This window comes from Leptosomus discolor, chromosome 8, assembly GCF_034619465.1.
Source record: "Leptosomus discolor isolate bLepDis1 chromosome 8, bLepDis1.hap2, whole genome shotgun sequence".
In the NCBI taxonomy this organism is placed as follows: domain Eukaryota; kingdom Metazoa; phylum Chordata; class Aves; order Leptosomiformes; family Leptosomidae; genus Leptosomus; species Leptosomus discolor.
The window spans coordinates 10,130,504-10,150,099 of record NC_141398.1 but is presented as its reverse complement, the minus strand read 5'-3'; the positions used below and the strand labels follow the sequence as shown (position 1 = coordinate 10,150,099).

General features: G+C 45.8%; 1 protein-coding gene across 1 annotated transcript; it reads right to left on the bottom strand.

Moving 5' to 3' along the window:
- Positions 1-1,603: 1,603 nt before the first annotated feature.
- Positions 1,604-8,334, bottom strand: FRRS1L (ferric chelate reductase 1 like). The gene is made up of 5 exons (XM_086469459.1): positions 8,133-8,334; positions 6,231-6,315; positions 5,602-5,740; positions 2,242-2,488; positions 1,604-1,776 (listed from the first exon to the last, which is right to left on the bottom strand). The coding sequence occupies exons 1-5, from the start codon at positions 8,332-8,334 to the stop codon at positions 1,604-1,606; spliced, it is 846 nt and encodes a 281-aa protein (XP_086325585.1).
- Positions 8,335-19,596: the final 11,262 nt, after the last annotated feature.

The following is a 19,596-nucleotide window of genomic DNA, read 5'->3' as shown; positions in this document are numbered from 1 at the left end:
CATATACTTTAAGCACAGGTTTGAAGAACGCTGAGCCTAAAATAAATTAGTCTACAAACTTCAGTCTGTGAATAACGATGCAAACCCAGCAAAGCTAGTTAATCTTTTCCAACTCCATGCAGCAATGAGAACAGAAAGGAAATCCATCACATACTTTACCAGATCTTATGTTACAGAGTCCTCAAGTGTACCACATCAGATAGAACTTCGGCACCATTTAGATTCGAATTCTATTTAAATAGAATTTTAATGCAAGTTGTGAAGTGAATAAGCAACCTTATCTACACACATGTGACTGCTACATGTAGACATCTGTCATATTCTTCCTATTATGTGAAGAACATAAATTCTTCACCAGAAATCAAAGTTTTTCATAATATTCTGCGGCTCATAAATACATTATGACACTTTCCATTTCTGTAATATTTAGCATTCATCTTTGTAATACTTACTGGTGATAAAAAAATCCAATATATTTCCTCTTTAGCTCATCTTTTTCCACAGTGACTACATTTTAGCAATGGTTTGATGAAACTAAAGACTGCTCTTCTTATTAATCCCTCTTTCCTTACAAACAAGCTCAATTATATTTCCATTTCTTTGTACGTTAACACCAGCTGCCCATATTCATCTTTAACATGAATAGGATATACAGGCATAAAACACAGAAAACCAGATTACTTCATACTACTACACAACTGCTTAAAAACGTATTTACATGTCAGCAAAATTACTGTTTTTTTCATAAAAAGAGAAAAATTCATTTAATCTGTTGGGAAGATGTCCTATGGCTTGTTGGGAACTTCTGTATTCCGTATGCTTTACACCTGTTTTTCCTGTGTATGGAGAATTTACTTTACTGTGGTCTCCTTTCCCCTTGTTTGAATAACTATATCTCACTCATAAAAGAAGTAACCATTTCTTTCAAGAAGGCTGTCGAAACACTTATAATAAAGACATTTATCACCTCTTTTCCATTGAAAAAAATCATGTTAATGCTTGATTATACAAGTTTAGTTTTGGAAAGTGTCAGAGCAAGTAAACCTTGATAAATACACAAAAAAAAATAATTGGGAGAACTGTCCACTACTGAAGGGCAAGTCTTATATTGCTGTGTCGGTATCTGGATCTTAAGTTCAGAAACTGCACTAAGCGTTGTGCTGTCTGCTCCAGAAGTACCACACAGCATTATAATGTTTTCCCAAATCTGCTTTTTGGGAGCAATTTGGAAGGCAATTTTGTATTTGATAAGATGTCCATCACTAAATTCACCTAAGCACACATACAGACACCCCTCCCAAACACACACACACACACACACACACACATTGATTTTACAAAAGTCTCCTTTTCTTTAAGCAAGTAGTCACAACACTGAAAATATTCTTGTATGTGTTCACTGATTACTCTTAAATGATTTGTCACCACTCTGCCACTCAAAGGAGATGGTTATTTCGTTCTCCTGAGAAGCTAACTATGTTCAAAAGCAGCTAGATGAGGATGGTGGTGTGATATAAATTCCAATAGAAAAATGCATCGTCCAGCCGTATAGCCGTCCATCCTGAGAAACTTCCACTGACAAATTCTTGCCGTCTTCCACCAGTCACGGGGTTCCCATTAATAAATAGAAGGTCAGTGCAACGATGAGGAGCAAGCAGAATGGAGAAGAGAAGGTCTGATAGGCAGCTGATGGCATGAAAATATCTTCATACTTGTAAATACTGACAACACTCTCTGATACGGGCGGTGAGTCTATATCATGACGAGTTATAGAACCTTTAACGGGTAAGGGCAGAAAGAAACAAGGTCAGATGCATTCTTTCTATAACTCCACCTAAGAAACAGGGAGACAGCCCAGTAACTTTCCAATCTACAGGAGCATGCCATATTACACTGTCAGGGAGCGGGGTCATTTCTTTGCTTTCTGAAATTAAACTTCTGAATGAAACAAATGAAATTTAGGTAAACTATAAGCATCCTTCAAAGGAATTCAGAACTTCCAGTTATGAAGTTCTTCTAAATCTAGCTTTGGGCAGTGGGGGTAATGACTATATAGCCAAGAAAACACAACATGTTTATCTTCCTTTTTATCTGTTTTTAAGCCTCATTCTGCCAGAATTTTAGTTCATTAAAAAAAAAAAAAAAAAAAAAGGTGTGTCTAGTAAGAATAACGTAATTGAAAGACATTTACCAATTTTGGCTCATTTCTCATTTCTGTCAGCAACACAGAAATCCACTTACCCTGAATTGCTGGACCCCAAGCAAACAGATAGTACCAACTCAAGTGCAGATCTACGATGGTTTCCTCTCGGGGAACATACACAGGACGCTTGAATCGACACGTTACACGATTGTTTTCAAAAACTCCTTCTTCATCTCTCGCAGGATTTCGCTGGATTTCTTTGGCCCACTGACCGACATTATAGAAGTGCTGTATTCGGACTCTTCCATTATCATCGTGAACACAAGCCATGACATCATCTCCTCCCTTCACGGCAAAAAAATATTGGTAGAAGGAAAACAAAAGTGTCACAAAGCATTTCCTTCATTTACGTATATGATTTTAATTATTAAAAACCAATCAAGCCCTGGGGGTCTCATTCCTTCTTTCTAAGTTACATATACACAAATATTTGTTTCCCTAACCTTGTGTCTTCAATCAGACTGAAAAGCACAACATGGATAGTAATATTTACTTACCCTTATTATCTCTGAATTCTCTTTTGGATCTTCCTGAGAGTTATTTTACCTAACATATATAATAGCATACTTGTAAGACATGATATCACCCTGACATCACATAAGTAACTGATCAGTGGAAGGCTGTTTTCTTTCGTAATTTGTGAAGTTCTGGCATCCTGCTTCATAAAAACTGGCAGCCTTCAATCCTTGATGTGTACAAAATCCACTGCATCAGATCATGGACAGAAAACTGACATAATTTAGTAAAATAGAGGAGGTGAATCTACTAAACATGGGAAAATAATAGCATAAATTAGTCTGTCTTTTCTAATCTCTTCTCACAGTCAATTAAGGGAACATCACTTGTTATATCTCTTAAAATGAAAAATGTTCAGCATGTAGTAACAGAACACCATAAGACAAAAGAAAAAAGTAATCAACATGTGCTTCTTCACACAGCATAAACAGCCACCAGGCACTACAATCAAGCAAAGAAACAACGGACAGAAGGAAGTGTGAGACAACTGTTTGTAGAGGTCATTCGTAGAAATGTTAAGCCAGTTGCTGTAACAGTTCCTCGAGGTCACTGCCAAAGAGGTAGAGCACTGGATCGCTCAGGGATTACCATTAATTTTAGGAGTACTATCTCATAGAGGCCTTAGCATCAAGAACCATTAAGACAAGTTGGATGAACGGCATTTTACGGGACACCAGTGCCACAGGTATCGGTGCCATATGAAATACAGGTCCTGCTTCTCCAATACTCATCTTTCTGATGTGTCGTGCTGATGATAGACACGATGCTCGCTAGCGTGATCATCTCAGTTCTTTGTCACAGGGAAAGGAGAGAAAAAGGGTGCATTTCAGCTCCCTGGGAATATTGCTATGAGTATTTGTAAAAGATGTGCCAAATGTGAGGGAAAAAGGTGACAACTAGGTAAAACACACGCTTCAACAGTTTCTGCACCTTGGTGCTGCTGCAGGCAACCTTTCCAAGCCTATCCTTGCTCGCCATAACTTATTTTCCAAGTTTAATTTTTACACATCTGAGCACAAATCCCTCATTCTTAAGCACAAGGAGGCAAAAATAAAGAAAAAAATAAAAAGGCAAAGAGCATTCTGAATATCAATTAACAGAATGACATTACAAAATCCTGCCTTGGCCTGCAAGTGGAAAAGCATAATGTTATTTCAGACAAAGAAATAGGTCACAGGACTTTAAAAAAATCTATTGAGGACACAAAATAGGGTTTTTTTCCCTGAACTCCTGTAGCTATGCAGGCCACATCATTTCGATTAGTGCCTCCAAAGCACAGTCCACTTCTCACAGCAAAGCTGTTCTGACCCAGAGTCATTTCACCATTACAGCCTGCATGTCCCAGGACACAAAAACTTCCTGGAAGTTATGGAAAAGGATGAAGGCAGCAGGGGAACAAGAGAGGAAGATGGATGCTAGCTGGTTTAGTCCAGCGGACTGATGGGCATCAGATCACATATGCAGCAAATTTGGAAGCAAAACCTTTTACTTTATACTGACTAAATTTATTCTTCTTACCAGAAGCTGAGACTGAACATGCTGCTTGGTGTGCCTGGGACGAAAGGTAATGCTTGCCTTCCGAGGGGCAGATGAGATGCAGGCAGTGAGACCCAGGCACCCACTGCAGGTCTATCAGAGCTACAAATTGGTAACCTGCTGTCTGATAGCTTGGGGCCAAATACTTAAAGGTGCTGAGCTGCTTTGAAAACCCTGTTGAGTACTTGCATTTCCAGGTATCTAAACCCCTCCCAGAATTTGGCTGTAAAACCGTTCCTCACAACATTAAAACCACAAAGTGTTCCTTGTGATGTGAACTGTTCTTTATGACACAAAATACTTCTACCTTTATTGTGTTTACTTACAGTGTCATATCAAAACATAAACAGTAATGACTGAAAAGCACCTGCCCTCACATTTTCTTTCTATTTTCCTTCCCATTCACTTTGGTGGGCCCTAGACCAGGAGGTCTAATTTCTGTTTTTTTTTCAGGCTGCTGCTTACAACTGTACAAGAAACAGCCCCGTCCCCTGACTGATTTAGGACATGGGCTCAGAACTGTTTTATATACTCAGGAGTGTTTCTGTATACAAACACCTACATTATGAACTGCATTATATTTCCAAACATTTTACCAAGGATCACAGACAAAACGTCTTTGCATAAGTCGTCTATGGCTCAGGTTTTTTTTAAGTTTGCACAGCACATGCTCCTGTTTTGCCCATCGAAACACAATGAAAAGTGAAGCTTTTGAATGAAAAAACTAAGTACAGGAATAAGCATAAAACCAAACCAAATAAAATCCAGGAGAGACGGGAGAAGAAATTTTAACAAGCCTGCTTCCTAGAGTATGTATGTTTAAATTAGGGGGAGTCATTTTGTCACACATTTGTGGCTTCCCTGGAACAACACACAGGTATGAAAGAAACAAAAAGAATTCCAAGGGTGAAAGCCATGTTTATATCACTGAAAGTCAGATGATTTGCTGAAGAATAAATTTATTTGCTATTTAGTTTCTGATGTGCCTTTTGTCCAAGTAACACTGACATCAAGTGCAACAGGACATTTCCACGTGAATTGGCTTATCCCTGAGGGCTTTTCTAATAAAAAGGCAAAAACCAAATAACATTCAGATATTCAGAGCTGAACCGAAATACTGTTGTAATTCTCAGAGAAGAAGGGAAAGGACACGTTAGGAAGGACGAGGCAGTTTTCTGGGAGGCAGTAGGCTTGGCTTCTGCTCCCCAGGTGGCTACCAAATGGTGCTTTGTTTTCAGCAAGTCAGTTTTTCCTTATATGCTCTGACAGTTCAAATATAAATCACTTATATCCTAGCACATAAAAGTGTGCACACTTGTCAACATGAAGAACTGTACGTGTCTTACCATTTTCTTGTCTGAGGAAAATCCCACGGCCACCCAGCCATCGGTATCGGCACTCAACTCAAATTCAACATCAGCTCCTATTCTACGGTAACTTAGAAAGTAGTCACAAGTCTCTGCGTTGCATCCAGGCTTACCATACCTAAGTGGAATTGGAAATAGATGTAACTTTTCCTCGCAGTTTCCTGCTATGGAACTTACTATGTTTCTGCAAGAAAAAACTTGAAGACTGCATTTGGTATAGTGGCAGTAAAACATACTATATTATGCTATATACAAAGTACCATTAATAGTGTTTGCAATTATTACTTTTTTAGTGCAAGAATGTATAGTATTTAAATAGTATGGCAAGCAACTAATTACACACATATTACTCTGTTGACCTTCCTAGCCGTGGTTTTATTAAGTGCTTCATGAAAATACAAGAAACATGAAATAACTATAGCTCCGTAACTCAAACGTATATCCTTAAATAATCTAGTTCCCTCAAATAATATAGTCTATAACTACAAAGTATACTCTTAAATAATAAACATTTATTAAAATGAATATGAAACATTTACCAAAGTCTCCAATGCAATCAGTCGGCATTTGCAAGCATAAAGGTATCTGCACTCTTATCTCAGACTGACCTGAAGCATCCCTTTGTTTTTCCACAGTCATCCACTTTGATTTTTGCAAACGGATCCACAGGAGGAGCAGTAGGGAAAGGGTAACCTATATAATCAGAATAAATCGTTACTAAATGAAATACAAGCAATAAAAAGCAGTAATACTACAGAGAAAGGGTCCCAATAGCATTTACTTTGTCTGCTGCTAACTGAGCTGTTCAGATGAGGGACCACTTTGTCACATACACAATCTGTAGCTCAGGTGGTCCTGGATCCAGGTACCAAAGTGACACTGATAACTGAAAACAAAAATTTTCTCAGGTTTCCTACATTCATCAAGAAGGAAGAAGGATGCCGGGGCATGGGTTTGCTACCAAGGGCAGATATTAACACAAGGCAGCAGGAACATAAGGCAGTAGTGCCGTCAACTAAGAGTTTGGGATCTCCACTCAGCTATCTCTGTGCACCCTTAGTCCCCTCAGAAAATCCGTAAGCGAACTAAATCTAACTCCTTATCCATAAATGACAGTATGAAGTATAAACGAAGGGCATGAGATACAGCGCTGTAGGAATGGATACCAAAAGGATCTTATAATACATCCTCCATTAGGAAGTAAAATACAATATGCATTGCAATAAAAGGTAAGAGAGTCCCAAAACAGGGAACTGCCTGCAGTTGTGACCTGCAATCACTTGTGAAGGAAGACCCATAAGAGCCGGACAACAACAGTTACGACGCCAAGCAGTCCCCTGTCTGCTGTACGATAGCACACCAAAGAGAAAGTGCAAACATTTGCAAACAGACCTTTTCTGTCTTGGCTTGTAGATGTTTGTGTCTGTTGCATGAACAGAGATATTTTAACCTAGCCAACTGAAAACTAAAGTGCTAGTTGTGAAACTAGAAAGTCCTCTGCAAGTGCTTCATTGAATAGGAAATAAACACTGCAGTTAGTTACAGCATCTGCCAACAAATGTTTAACCTACACAACTTTAGGCATTTGGGAGCCCCGATTCTCTTTTCCAGATTTCTGACAATGCCAACGGAGAGAGAAAGGATGCTGCAAACTGCAAATTACGGCCTCCGTTAACTGTATCAGGGGCCTGGGTAAATTACCCAGCATAAACCTATGAAGTTGGTAAAATTTCACAGCAGCTTGCAGCGGAGCATGACTGAAAGACTGGTTGCAGACATCCTAGCTTCTCACTTCTTCCTCTTCAAATGCATCGAACAACTGGTTTTCAATGCAGCCTAGCCACAAAACCGGAGTTTTAACATTCTGCCATTCGTAAATTCAAAAAAACGCCCCCAAATCCACGACTGCTATTTTTCTTACCCCTTAGGACATCACACAGCATTTCAAAAACCACAAAAACCAGGACTCCTTTTCGAGTTAGCAGCCCGGAAAGCTCTTCACGGGGGGTTTGCACCTGGGCAGGCGAGCTACCGCCAGCCGGCCCCGCTCAGCGGGACGGGAACTCCCCCCCGCCCCGGTCCCCTCCCGGGCTCCTGCCGCGGCCCCGCCGCCCCCAGCTCTGCCGCCCGGCGTGAGCTGTCCCGGCCCCCGGCCTGGGGGGAGACGCCCGGGCCCGGGGATGCCGCTGCGCCGCTGCCCGGCGGGGAGCGAGGCGCCAGCCCTGCGGAGGGCCCGGCCGTCGGGCAGGGCACCCGGGGCTCTCCTCCGCTCCCGCTCCCGGCCCCCGAGCGCCAGGGCTGGAGGCCGCCCGGGCGGCGGCGGCGGCGGGCGGGCGGAAGATGGCGGCGGGCGCTGGCCTTCGTGCTGAACGCCGCCGCCCGCCGCCGGGCCGCCACCAGCCGCCCGGCCCGGCCCGGCCCGGCCCGACCCTCCCGCCCCCGCGCCGGGCTCGCCCCGCCGCCCGCCGCGCCCCGCCTGGCCCCGCCGCCTGCCCCCCCGGCCGCCGCACCCTCCTCGGAGAGGTAGCGCAGGTCGTAGAACTCGCTGGCGAAGGTGCCGTACGAGGATTCGTGGTGAGGCTCCTCGCCGTGCTCCCCGCCGCCCGCCTCCCGCCGCCCGCCGCCCTCCTCCGCCGGGCTGGCGGCGGAGCCGGCCAGGAGCAGCAGCAGCAGCAGCCGCCGCCGCCAAGCGCCGCGGCTCCGCACCGCCATGGCGGCGGCGGCGGGGCGGGGAGGCGACGGCGGCGGCGCCCGAGCGCGCCTCCTGCGCGACCGCCCGCGGGCTCCTGCGCCGGCGGCGGAGCGGGGGAGGCGGCGAGGGGGGAGCCGGCCCCGGGGCCGGGCGGTGCCGGAGGGACTGCGGGGGTGGGTGGGGGGACGGTGTGGGAGGGCGTTTGGGGGAAAAGGTGGAGGGGCGGCGTGTGCGTGGGCGGTGCGGGTCGCCCCCAGCCCCGTCCCGGGCCAAGCCCTGAGCCCTCCCGCTGGGACCGCAGCCGAAGGGGTGCACGGTGCTCTTCCCCGCTCGCCAGCCCCGGCCCCACGCCGGGAGCACCCCACAGCCCGCCCCAGCCGGCAGCAACCGCGCCGCTGGGACACCTTCTCCCGCAGGCCGGAGCACAGCTCTCGGGGGGCAGAGCCAGGCCGCCCCCGTGGCCTCGATTCACCAAAACCTCTCGGCATGTGCTGCAAGAGGACGTGATAAACCCTGCTCCGTAACTGCTGGGCGAACATATCTCTTATTTCTTTCTTTCTAATGACTTCTGAGATGGGACTGAAGGCACAGCGCGACGTAACATTCGTTTCAGGTAAAACCCAGCGCTGCTGAGCGTTCGCTATCTGGTTGCGTGTTCTTGCTTTCTGTTGCGTGTGACATAACTGCAGCGAAACAAGTATACCGAAAACCTGGCAGAACTGAAAGCAAGCCCAGCTTGTGCCCCCAAACTTTTCTTGGGCTCCTAGAACTGATGCTGGACTTGCAGCTGGGTGTTAAGAATAGGTTTGCACTCTCGCCGTGCCGTGGTATCTACGGGTTGATGGAGGAACAAAGGAATGACCTTTCATTCCCCATGTTCGCCAAAGTGGCTCCTTTTTTGGGTTTGGTTTGCCGTCCTCTGGTTACAACTATAATTTCTTTTTTCATATTGTTATGCATGGTTATGCTCCTCTGAAAGTCTGGAAGAAACTTCAGCAAAATATCAGGGGGGAGGGAGGGAGAGAGAAGAAGATGCAGCAGTCAGCAATACTCTGAAAATTAAAACAACCCTCAATTTAAATCTTTTCTGTTTCAGTCTCGATGACTGAAGTGAGTTACTTTTTGTTGGGGCACTGAGGCTGCCCAAGACCTGGGCTGCGTTAGGGATAAGTTCCTTCCCTTGGGCTGAGCGGTTGCTTGGAACACCGGAGTGTGCTCAGCTGCATCAAGTGGAGGATGAAATTCACATCTCCACGCTTCAGTCTGGTGGAGTAGCATGCTATCTCTCACTGCAAACAGAGGAACAGCCACACGGAGGTAGAAAAGAAAGTTGCAAAAGCAATTTCGGTCGCATGCATATTCAACACGTTCCATAGCAGCGTATGGAAAAAGCTATGGGAGAGCAACACCGAGCTCAAGTGCAAAATAATGAGTCCCTTCTTCCCACCTCACTGAGCCTGGCAAACTTTACCAGGCCAGTGGAAAACAAGGAAACAAATGGCACTAGAAAAACCCTTATAAATCAGGCTAACAGGAAAATAAGGCTGCAGCTTATTGTTTCTGGCAATAATCAAGTCTGATGAAGGCCCCCTGTCTCCTCTTTGAAATAGCTAGCTGAGGGTTGTGGTGCCTGTGAAGAAGCATTTGCTCAGCGAGGGACCAGCTGTCAGCTGCACGCTGGTTTTGCCTCCCTGGAAACGGGCTCTAGCGCGCTGCGATACAGGCGATGCTTCACAGCTACAGTAAACCCTGAGGATATTTATCCTGTGTTGTTGGTACCTACGTGACACCTGTTGGTTTAAATCTGACAGCTAAGAGACCCGCCTGTGATTACAGTGGAGCTGCACTGATTTTCTCTGGTGAAGATATGTCTAAGAGACTGACCCTATTGCATGTCACTCCCCCCTAGTAGATCCTTAAGAATTAAAATTAAAATACTCCAGACACATTTTTTCCTTAGTTGAACGTCTTGGGTTTGCCTGAAGGTTGTCCCTGTCACAGAAATGGGGTGCTTATAGGAAGCAACGGCGTATTGAGACTGGTGGAACACTAATGAGGGCCTTCAACTTTCAGCAGGCAGAACGGTCTATGCTGCAGCTAACAGCAGTGTCAGTGCGGCAGCGGTTCTGCGGGGAAGATGCTTATCTGATCAAGTAATTAAGGCTGCCATCAAAAAAAGCATTAGCAGAAGGAGTCCAAACTGCAGTTGCATGAGCAGCCTTAATCCTCAAACGCTTAGACTTTCTGAACACCATATTTTGCAGCTTGCGCTTGCTGGTAACGCCTGTCTTAGACAGGACATACGCGTGCCGTGTGTGAGCTGTGGGTTGGAAGGCATCACCGTCGTCTTCTGATGGCAGGAATCGTCTTGCTTTTGGTGAATTAGAGATATGGTCGTTTCCACCATTTCTTGCACCATCACCTCCTGCCTCAGGGGAATCCAGCAGTCAAATTCCTTGCGTGACTAATTGCCCTCCCTTGGGCAATCCTCTGATGCCAGCACTCATCTAGTGGTGTCTTTCCAGGACTGGAGATGGGGATTATCCCCAGCCATCCCTTAAGGCCCCATCCTGCCTTCTCTCTTGGCTCTGTTTGTCACTTAAAGTACACATTTCCCCTGGAGGGTCCTGGTTTTTGGGACATTTGGACTAGATATTAAAGATTCAGGAATAAATTGTAGTTTACATAACAGACACTCAGAAAAAAAATCTTGTCTCAGAGTCTTTAACTGCATTATTCAGGAGGGGCTGCAGCTCCTGTACTGGGGGAGGAGAGGGTAAAACCCCACTAGTCGTGTAAGAGCATGGCCTGACTAATGAAGAGAGGAGTGGGGAAAGGCCAGTGATGCTGGCAGACTGCCAGAAACCCCAAATACAGCGTCCTTTGTGCCCATTCTTCTTCTGTGACCATCCACGTCAAAGAAGTCGCACACACACACCACACAGCCCACTGCTGTGGCCAGTGAGACTGGATCCTGCCCAATCCAGTTGCTTTGCTGCTTCTGCGCATGATCTAGCGGGTTTTCTCCGTTTGATAAGCCTCTTTTAAGAGGCTCAGCTTCCTTACTCAGCTCTTGATAAGTTAATGCTATTCCCAGTTCACCCCAAAAGGCCAAAACTGGTTAAGTTCATGCTGCCCTGCCTCTTCCCAACTACTTCCTTAGCTTATCAATGCCTCAAGAACAGCTCCTTAAAATTTAGTGCTCCTGGTTTTTTCCTCCAAACTAGTATGAAAAATCAGTATTTATGCACCAGTGCTGACCAACAAAATGTCGCTAAAACAGAATTAGTTCTGGTTTAGCCCAAACCAGGACACAAAACAATGCCTGAGACAGCAGTTTTCTTACAATGACTCTGCAATGACCTGAACCAGAACTGGTAATTCCTACGCAGTTTTCTCAAACTCTTACCACAGTCTTGTTCAATATGGTGAATGTATCTACTCTACCAGTACTTTACCTTGGGCTTTCCTTTATTAAACAACAATACACGCTTTAGAAATCGAGAAATCACCCTGATTTCATTAATAGTCATTCATCCTGTGCTCAAGTTAACTACCTGTGACTCTACAGAAACACACTTGCTGTGTTAGTTACTTAGACTAAGATATGGGAGAAAATATGCTGGGAATTTCTAGCAAGCAGAGCTTTTTTACGATGTACGAAAGATGATTGATGAAGAAAAAAATGTCAAATGCCAATTCATTAAGAATATCTCCTGTGAGAAAGGTAAAAACTAAGTGATTGCCTTAGAAAAACCAAAAGACTATGGAGGAAAAAAAAAGTTGTGTGCTATTTTTGAAAGCTGTGAAACAACGAGATGAGTGAGGTTTTTGGAGGCATGGTGCTGCTTCGGCTCTTCTGGAGAAAGGCAAGAAAATATAAACTCTAAATATGTTATCAACCAAATAAAAACTGCATTAGATCATTGGATCGTCTTTAGCTCAGCACTGGTAAATCTTTCTTTTTCTGCTGCCACTGAGTTACGTGTCTGGTCTTGCTCCAAGGGCAGTTGTGCCTCTGCAGCCAATAGTGCTCACAACAGCACTCTTTCTATAAAATTCTATAAATCTAACGTAGGAAAAAAGCAATGTCTCCATGCTGTTTTCTGCAAGCATAACATACACCAATCTGCAGACTAAGTCCAGCAGTCTTAGGCACTAAATCAGCGTGAGTTTTGCTTCAATAAGCATGATGGACCCTTCCCAAGGTATATTAAAATTGTGCAGCTTTTTTTTTTTTTTTTTCTGTGTTGGTTTACACCAGGCAGCTTATGTCTTTTCTCCCAAGACTGCATTTTTTTTTACCTCTCTGGCACTCTCTGCTACCCCAGCGTGAATGCAGTGCTGGGAGGTGTGTCTACCCTGAAAGCCAGATCTGCCAGATGGTGGCACAATGTGCACCAGGAGGTTTTGGAGTAAAACTTTTCACATTTTTTAAAAAGTCCTTGTAACAAAGTGGTTATTTATAGTGTTGTTCTAATAAGGAGCCAAAACAGAGCAGCCTTTTATTAGAACTCGCAATAGAGGGCATTACATTGAGGCCTCCCCGTGCACAAATACCTTTTACTTACTGTGCAAAAATTGGCCTGGAGAGCTGAAAAATTCAGCTCATGTTAGCAAAGAGCTCATTTAGATAGGAATGTTTTAAAGAGTTTAAGCAGTACTGGCAGAATTCAATTAATTCCGTGTGTGACAATGTCATTTCGTCCTAATTAGTTAAGAACTTAGAAATACAAAAAAAAAAAAAAAAAAAAAAAAAAAAAAAAAAAAAAAGGAGAAAACGCTGTTCCCTCATGAGACTCCATCTGAGGAGTTATGATAATAGTTCTATAAGTTTATCTGGTGGAAAACAATCGTTCAAAACAGCCTTTCCCCAAGCCCAAACTCAGACACCTCTGAGTCTAAAGAACGATGATAATGATGATAATAATTCCCTTAACTTCCAGGTGACTGTAAGCGGGCAGGAGAAATGAGCAGAGAAGCTCCTTCGGGCTTGCTCCTCTGCAGCGAAGCTGCTTTCCCGCCTCCTCACCGAGGCAGCTCCTGCCGAGGGGCCGTGGGGGACGCCTGGTTGCCCCCGGGCAGAAGCCACAGGAGGGCTGCTCGCCTTCAAACAGCCCCGCGGGGTTCCTCTCTCTCCCGGGGACGCTGGAGCCCGGGCGAGGGGCAGCCCCCGGAGGCACGGCCCCGGGCCCGCCGCCCCCGGCCCGGTCCCGGCAGTAGCAGCCGCCCGCCGCCGCGGGGCGCCGGGGCTCCGCGGTACAGCGAGGGCCCGCTCCGCTGCGGGCCGCCCCGGGCGGCGGGGCGGGAAACGAGGCTTTCCCTGCCCGGCGGCGGGAAGGGGCGCGGCCCGGGAACACGGGCTGCCGCGGCGGTGAGGGGACCGGAGCAGCCCCCCTGCGAGGAAAGGCCGAGAGGCCCGGGGGTCTTTGGCCCGGAGGAGAGAAGGCTGAGAGGGGACCTCATCAACCCTCATCAATATCTAACGGGCGGGTGTCAAGAGGATGGGGCCAGGCTCCTTTCAGTGGCACTCAGCGACAGGACAAGGGGCAACGGGCACAAACTGGAACACGGGAAGTTCCGCCTGAACTTGAGGAAAAACTCCTTTACTCTGAGGGTGGCAGAGCCCTGGAACAGGCTGCCCAGGGAGGTTGTGGAGTCTCCTTCTCTGGGGACATTCAAAACCCACCTGGACACGTTCCTGTGTGACCTACTCTAGGTGGTCCTGCTCTGGCAGGGGGGTTGGACTAGATAATCTTTCGAGGTCCCTTCCAACCCCTAACATTCTGTGACCCATGGTGAGCCTGGGGCCCAAAAGGTGACCCCTCACAGCGAGTCTGGGGGGTCTTGAGGCAACCAAGTCACCCCTGTGCATCCCTGCCGCTCAGAGTCACCAAATACATATAAACTGATTCTCAAGGGCCAGCAGAGGACTGGACTGAACAAGGCGTGCACACAAATGAGTGGAAAACACTTGTGGGATGGCAAGAGTCAGACTCCTCTATCGTAGAAGCAAGGTAAAGGCTCCTGAGGCAGGAGGGTGGGTTACAGAGCACTGAAGGGAAATTGCAGCACAAATTCCAGCTTTCATTTCAAGCTTCCCTGTCTGCATGATGTCATTAACTAAAGGCACATTAGTATGCATTATCTGCAGTCACCTGGACAGCAGAGAGAGTCTGGTGCACAAGCATCTTTGTTGACTTGAAAAGAATCCATTCTCTTGTTCACATTTAAAACAAGTGAACATCAATTATACCGAAGGCTTTGGGTACCAAAGAGGTTCACTAATGGAGAAGAGCTAAGCCTCTCAAAAGTCTCACTGCAGGCTTTGTTAACGACCACGAGGTGCGTAAGAGCCTTTGAACCTTGCATGCAGGGGTGAACTAAGCGTAAAACAATTTACTCTGATGTAGAAAAGGTCCCATATATCTGCTAATGGTATAACAGCAAGCAGCTTTGGAGAGCTTGGATATGTTGAAATGCTTGCAAACTAGGTTAAAAAAGAGAAAAGTTTTAAATATTTTAACTTACTTAATGTGTTACTAATATTTAAATTAGCAAAATCACATTTACTTCTCACAATGCCGATGAAGTCAGAGTTCAATATGGTTTATTAATCCAGAGATTCTAGAATACAGGAATGTTTTGTAAGACACAGTGTTACTGAGCAGAACAAAACACTGTAATGGACAAGATTTAGAAATCTTATACCAGTTAGTCTGGGGTTGAAAACATTGTATTTGAGAGTTGTTAGAGAAGTTGCCTCTTTGAGAGAGAATCTCTAACCACATTTATATCTCTTGTTTCTGCCAACCAAAAAGATTGTAGCATTGTGCCTGCATTTAGCCTGTACCCAGGGCTAAACTATAACAGTTGCTCTATCACCCGATGCCCCCTCACCAGCCAGGGAGGGGATTCAGGAAAAAGGAGAGCAGACCCACGGGTGGAAGTGAGAACAGATTCAGTGAAACACCACCACCACCACCAGAGATACACAGAGTTATACTCAGCCAAACAAATATCCAGTCAACACAATTGCCTGGAGAGCAGTCCTCAGGAGAAGCCAGAAGAGGAGCAGGAAAGACCCCAGCAGGAACCCCACGGGAGCTCCCCTTCCTCAGCAAACCTTCCCCCTTTATAATGACCATGACAGTATGAGGTAGACTACCCCTGTAGCTCACTCAGGTCAGCTGCCCTGGCTGACTGGAAACTGCTAACGGCCTGCCTGGCATGGCTGGGCTGGGATTCTGTCCCAGCCACACCAGGACATGTCGATAAATGGTTGGATCTTTGTGTGATACCAGCAATAAATAATACTAAATGTATGTTTTCTTGTTTCTACTGTGCAGCTACATAATATATCCTAAGGTTACTTCAATGTTTTCATACAGATGTTTACAAGGATAAACCTAATTAAAGAACAAGTATTTAACTGGCTTATCTTCGTTTGGCAGTCAACATGTGCATGGAGGAAAGGTTTCCGACAGCCTAAGGTGTATGCTCTGCAATAACCGCTTCCCTTACTCATCAAATAAATGAGAGTGTATTATGAATTCTAAAGCCATTTCAGTATGTCGCTAAGTCGATGCTTTTGAGTTTTGTTCTGGTGCCGTTGCTATGCCAAATTCAGACAGGAAAACAGTCTTTAAGCATTTACTGAAAGCAGTGCTCGTCAACAGGGGAGAAAGAAAACAGGGGGGGGAAATCCAGACATCAATCTGGTACTTGGAGAGAAATCCAAACTCCTCTGTTCAGACGGCCGGTTTTCCCACGTGTGCACAGAACCCTCTCCCTGCCATTGTGAAATAGCCACGTATGTCAACACCCCCAAAATGTAGCAGCGGAGACCAAAAAAGCACTAAGCGGATGCTTTCTCACTACTCCTCACAGGCAGCTGCAGTGTCACTGTGCTGGCACCCAACAGCCTTACCAAGCTCAGGCCACGCCGGGGCAAGGTCCTTTTTCTACGTACGAGTAGACGTGCACAAACCCTGCATCCAAACACAGAGAAGCAGTTAAGCTGGGGTTTGCTGCATGGTGTAGGCACTTCAAATTTGCCATCTGAGTTTTCTTCTGCCTTGCCCACTCCCTTGGCCCTTCTGTACCCCGGCCACGTGCTGCAGAAGGTGGATCGTGCTGTGCAACGGGCTGAGGAGGTGCCATGATTTAATCGTGCAGGCTCCAGGCAAAATGGTAACTGTCAGGCAGGGACTGGATGCTGCTATGGTCCCAGCTCCAGGTAGCCCCTCAAGGATGGGGTTAATGTTGTGTGGCACCAGTGCTGGTGAAGCAGCACAGCTTTTCCAATCCACAGTAAAAAATGCTGCTTCTCATGAAATGTCTCAGTATTTAGTTGGAGTATTTTTAGAAGCATTCACATTTTCTAAAACAACATAAAACCTCAAACTTACCAAAATTCACCTTTGTAGCAAAGTATCAATAGTGGTTTTCAATAGTGAAAGTCAAGAACACGGTTTCAGATTTCTTATTTTCTTTAGAGAATCAGAGTTCTTGTTTGATTCTACCAATTTCCTCAAACTCATGACATCATACTGTTCTTATTATATTTATATTTATTTTGTTTGCCATTACCCAGAAAGTTTAGCAGCATCAGAAAACAGTGTTTGAATACTTTGCATAGTTTTGTCTACGGGAAATTTTTGCTTTTCATTCCCAGTTTGAAGGAAGTTCTCAAAGCACAGGAAACTCCTGCTTCTGACCAGCTCTTCTCTGAAGATCAGTCCGTGCTGAAGTTAAGGTTGCCAGCACTCATCCCAGCCCCACCACCCGGCTCCGTGCCCTCGCATGATGACTCAGCTTCTAATGACACAATCACACATGAGTTTTTCCACAGCACCTGTCCCTTTTGACAGCCTGCAATGAACGAAAGGGTTGAGCAATGTTTATTTTTATCTCCTCTTTTCTATTTGAGCTCCACTTTGGGGGCAACTGTCAAAAGCATATTTAACCACTGACTTTTAAAATCCTGCACCCTCCAGTCGTGGCCCTAGGCTTACAAAATTGACCTTCAGAACTACAGCTAAACGAAGTCACAATTTCTCAGCAGAAGACGCTTCTGCTTTACTTTTCTGATCATGTTAAAGAAGGGTCCCAGTAGCATTTTGCCTTTCTCATCAGGGAATGGGAAGATCTGCGCAGGATTGAGATGCAGTATTGGTATTTCAGCTTCGGGGGGAGAAGGGAGCTCTTTCACAGCACCATCGTTTTAACAGAGAGCATCATCCCGCCCCATTTCACAGAGGAGCACTGTTGCAGGTCTGGCACGTAAGACATTTAGCGGGACAGCTGGCACGGGCCTGAGGGACGCTCACACGGACATCACAGGCTGTGCCAACAAGTGCTAGCTTAACAAGTGTGTAGGCAGAACTGCAAAAATAAACATTTGTGGTGCTTCTTTGATCCTTGTTTGAACAACTTATGCTCGCATCGCTTCCCTTTTTCTTCTCAGGTTGTCCTCTGTCGTCAGAGGTCTCATTTCCTTGTGCTGCTTTCCTTCTAAACGTTCCTGTACTGGGAGGGTTTGACACACACTCGAGGGGGCTGGCAGAGGGCCTGAAGAGATGCTGGGTGCTCTCTGTAAACCCTGAGCACCTTCTCTGACCCCAGAATTTCCTCTTTAGTCCTGGCTGTTCTTCCCCTGCAAGCCCCCCCATCCCCTCCCACTGCTAGGCACCTGCAGGCAGCAGACCTTTTTCCTCCGGCTGTGCACAACCGTGACGGGCAGCAGCTCCCCCGGCTGCCTGTTCCAGCTCACCAGGCGTGCTGCTCAGCCAACACAAACAGCAAAGTGGATACCCTTCTAGCATAAGGAACGTACAGCGAAACTTTTGCTACGTAACACTTGCGTAGGTGAGTGCACGAGCATTTTGACCTATTCGTCAAGTGCTTTCACTTCATTTTCCAGGAGGAGCAAATACAGTGACCATTTGGGGACTGTGCAGGGGACCAAACCTCCAGCTTTGTGCGCTCTGGAATAACAATTCCCATTTGCTCCCATCAACCCCTGTCTACGGATTAATCCCGCAAACCTCCGTGACTGGGCAGAAGAGGAGCTGTTCAGTCACCGAGAACCACACCATTCATTAGCCCCGACCAGGTTCATTGCTTTCTCTGGTGTGACGGGTGAGCAGGCCAGCTAGTTTCCTAGCACACAGAGGCACCTGCGGTCCGTATTTGTACAGCTGTGCCTCCTTCAGGTGCGCTGCTCACCTCACGTTGTCAGATGTCTCGACTGTATCGCAGGTGAGCAAAAAGGAAAGCGCTCCTGGCTGCAACTGTGTGCAGTGACTCCAGCCCCACACCGCTTTGCTGTTGGCATGTGGCAGAACAAAGTAGAAAGTGAAGCTCAGACAGTATTTACAGTAGCCATCAGCGGAAAAAAACTGGGAGGCTTTATTAAAAAAACTCTTTTCCAGGTATTATTCACATTCACACCTAACAGCGGTTTTTCAGGAATGTGCCCGCCCTGCCTCGCTTTCCCCTCCCCCAGATTTCTGCTCAGTAGGTACCACAGGGGTAGAGTGGTCCTTAACTGAGATTGCTATTTATAAGCTATCGGTGGTTATTGTCATACGAGGCCCACAGATAAGAACAAGGCGTCGTTGTTCCAAATGATGCATCCACATGAATGTCACGGGTCCCTGCTGTAGGGCTGGCACTGAAATGAGCTTTGAAACACCACCCCCAGCTGCTAGCTCAAGGTTCCAATAAGCCAGCGGAGCTCCCCAGAGAGCGACATTACCAAAATCTCTTGGTGAGCTGCCTCCACAGGCTGGAAGGGAAGAATAATATTTCAAATAAGTGGACTGGCAGAGTTCAAAGGGATAATAAGCATTTAAATTTAACATGAAAGACATCTTCCTCTGCAGAGCTTGAGGACGGAATGTAGCCAGGCAGCTAAACTATTTAAAAGCCCCTTTAATCAAGACTATTAACATGGAGATTTTTGTCTTAATTAAAAACATCCCCCTGTTCAATGACATTAAAGAGAAAGTGATACAAAATGTAATTTATTTTTACATTTGAAATTTTTTAAAAAGAACGGCAAAAACGTTTTTCCTTGCAGAGAACCACATCATCGTTAAAAGTTATCTTTGAGAGAATGTTCATTTAGTCTATTCCGTGGCTCACATTTTAACTTGGAGTGAGCTGTTGCACTCATATTTCAGTGAAAAAAGGTAGAAAGCCTACTTTTTGTCTTCCCAAATATTTAGTTTTCTGACCATAAGCAACAGTGAGACAACCTAAAAGGAAAACTTTTC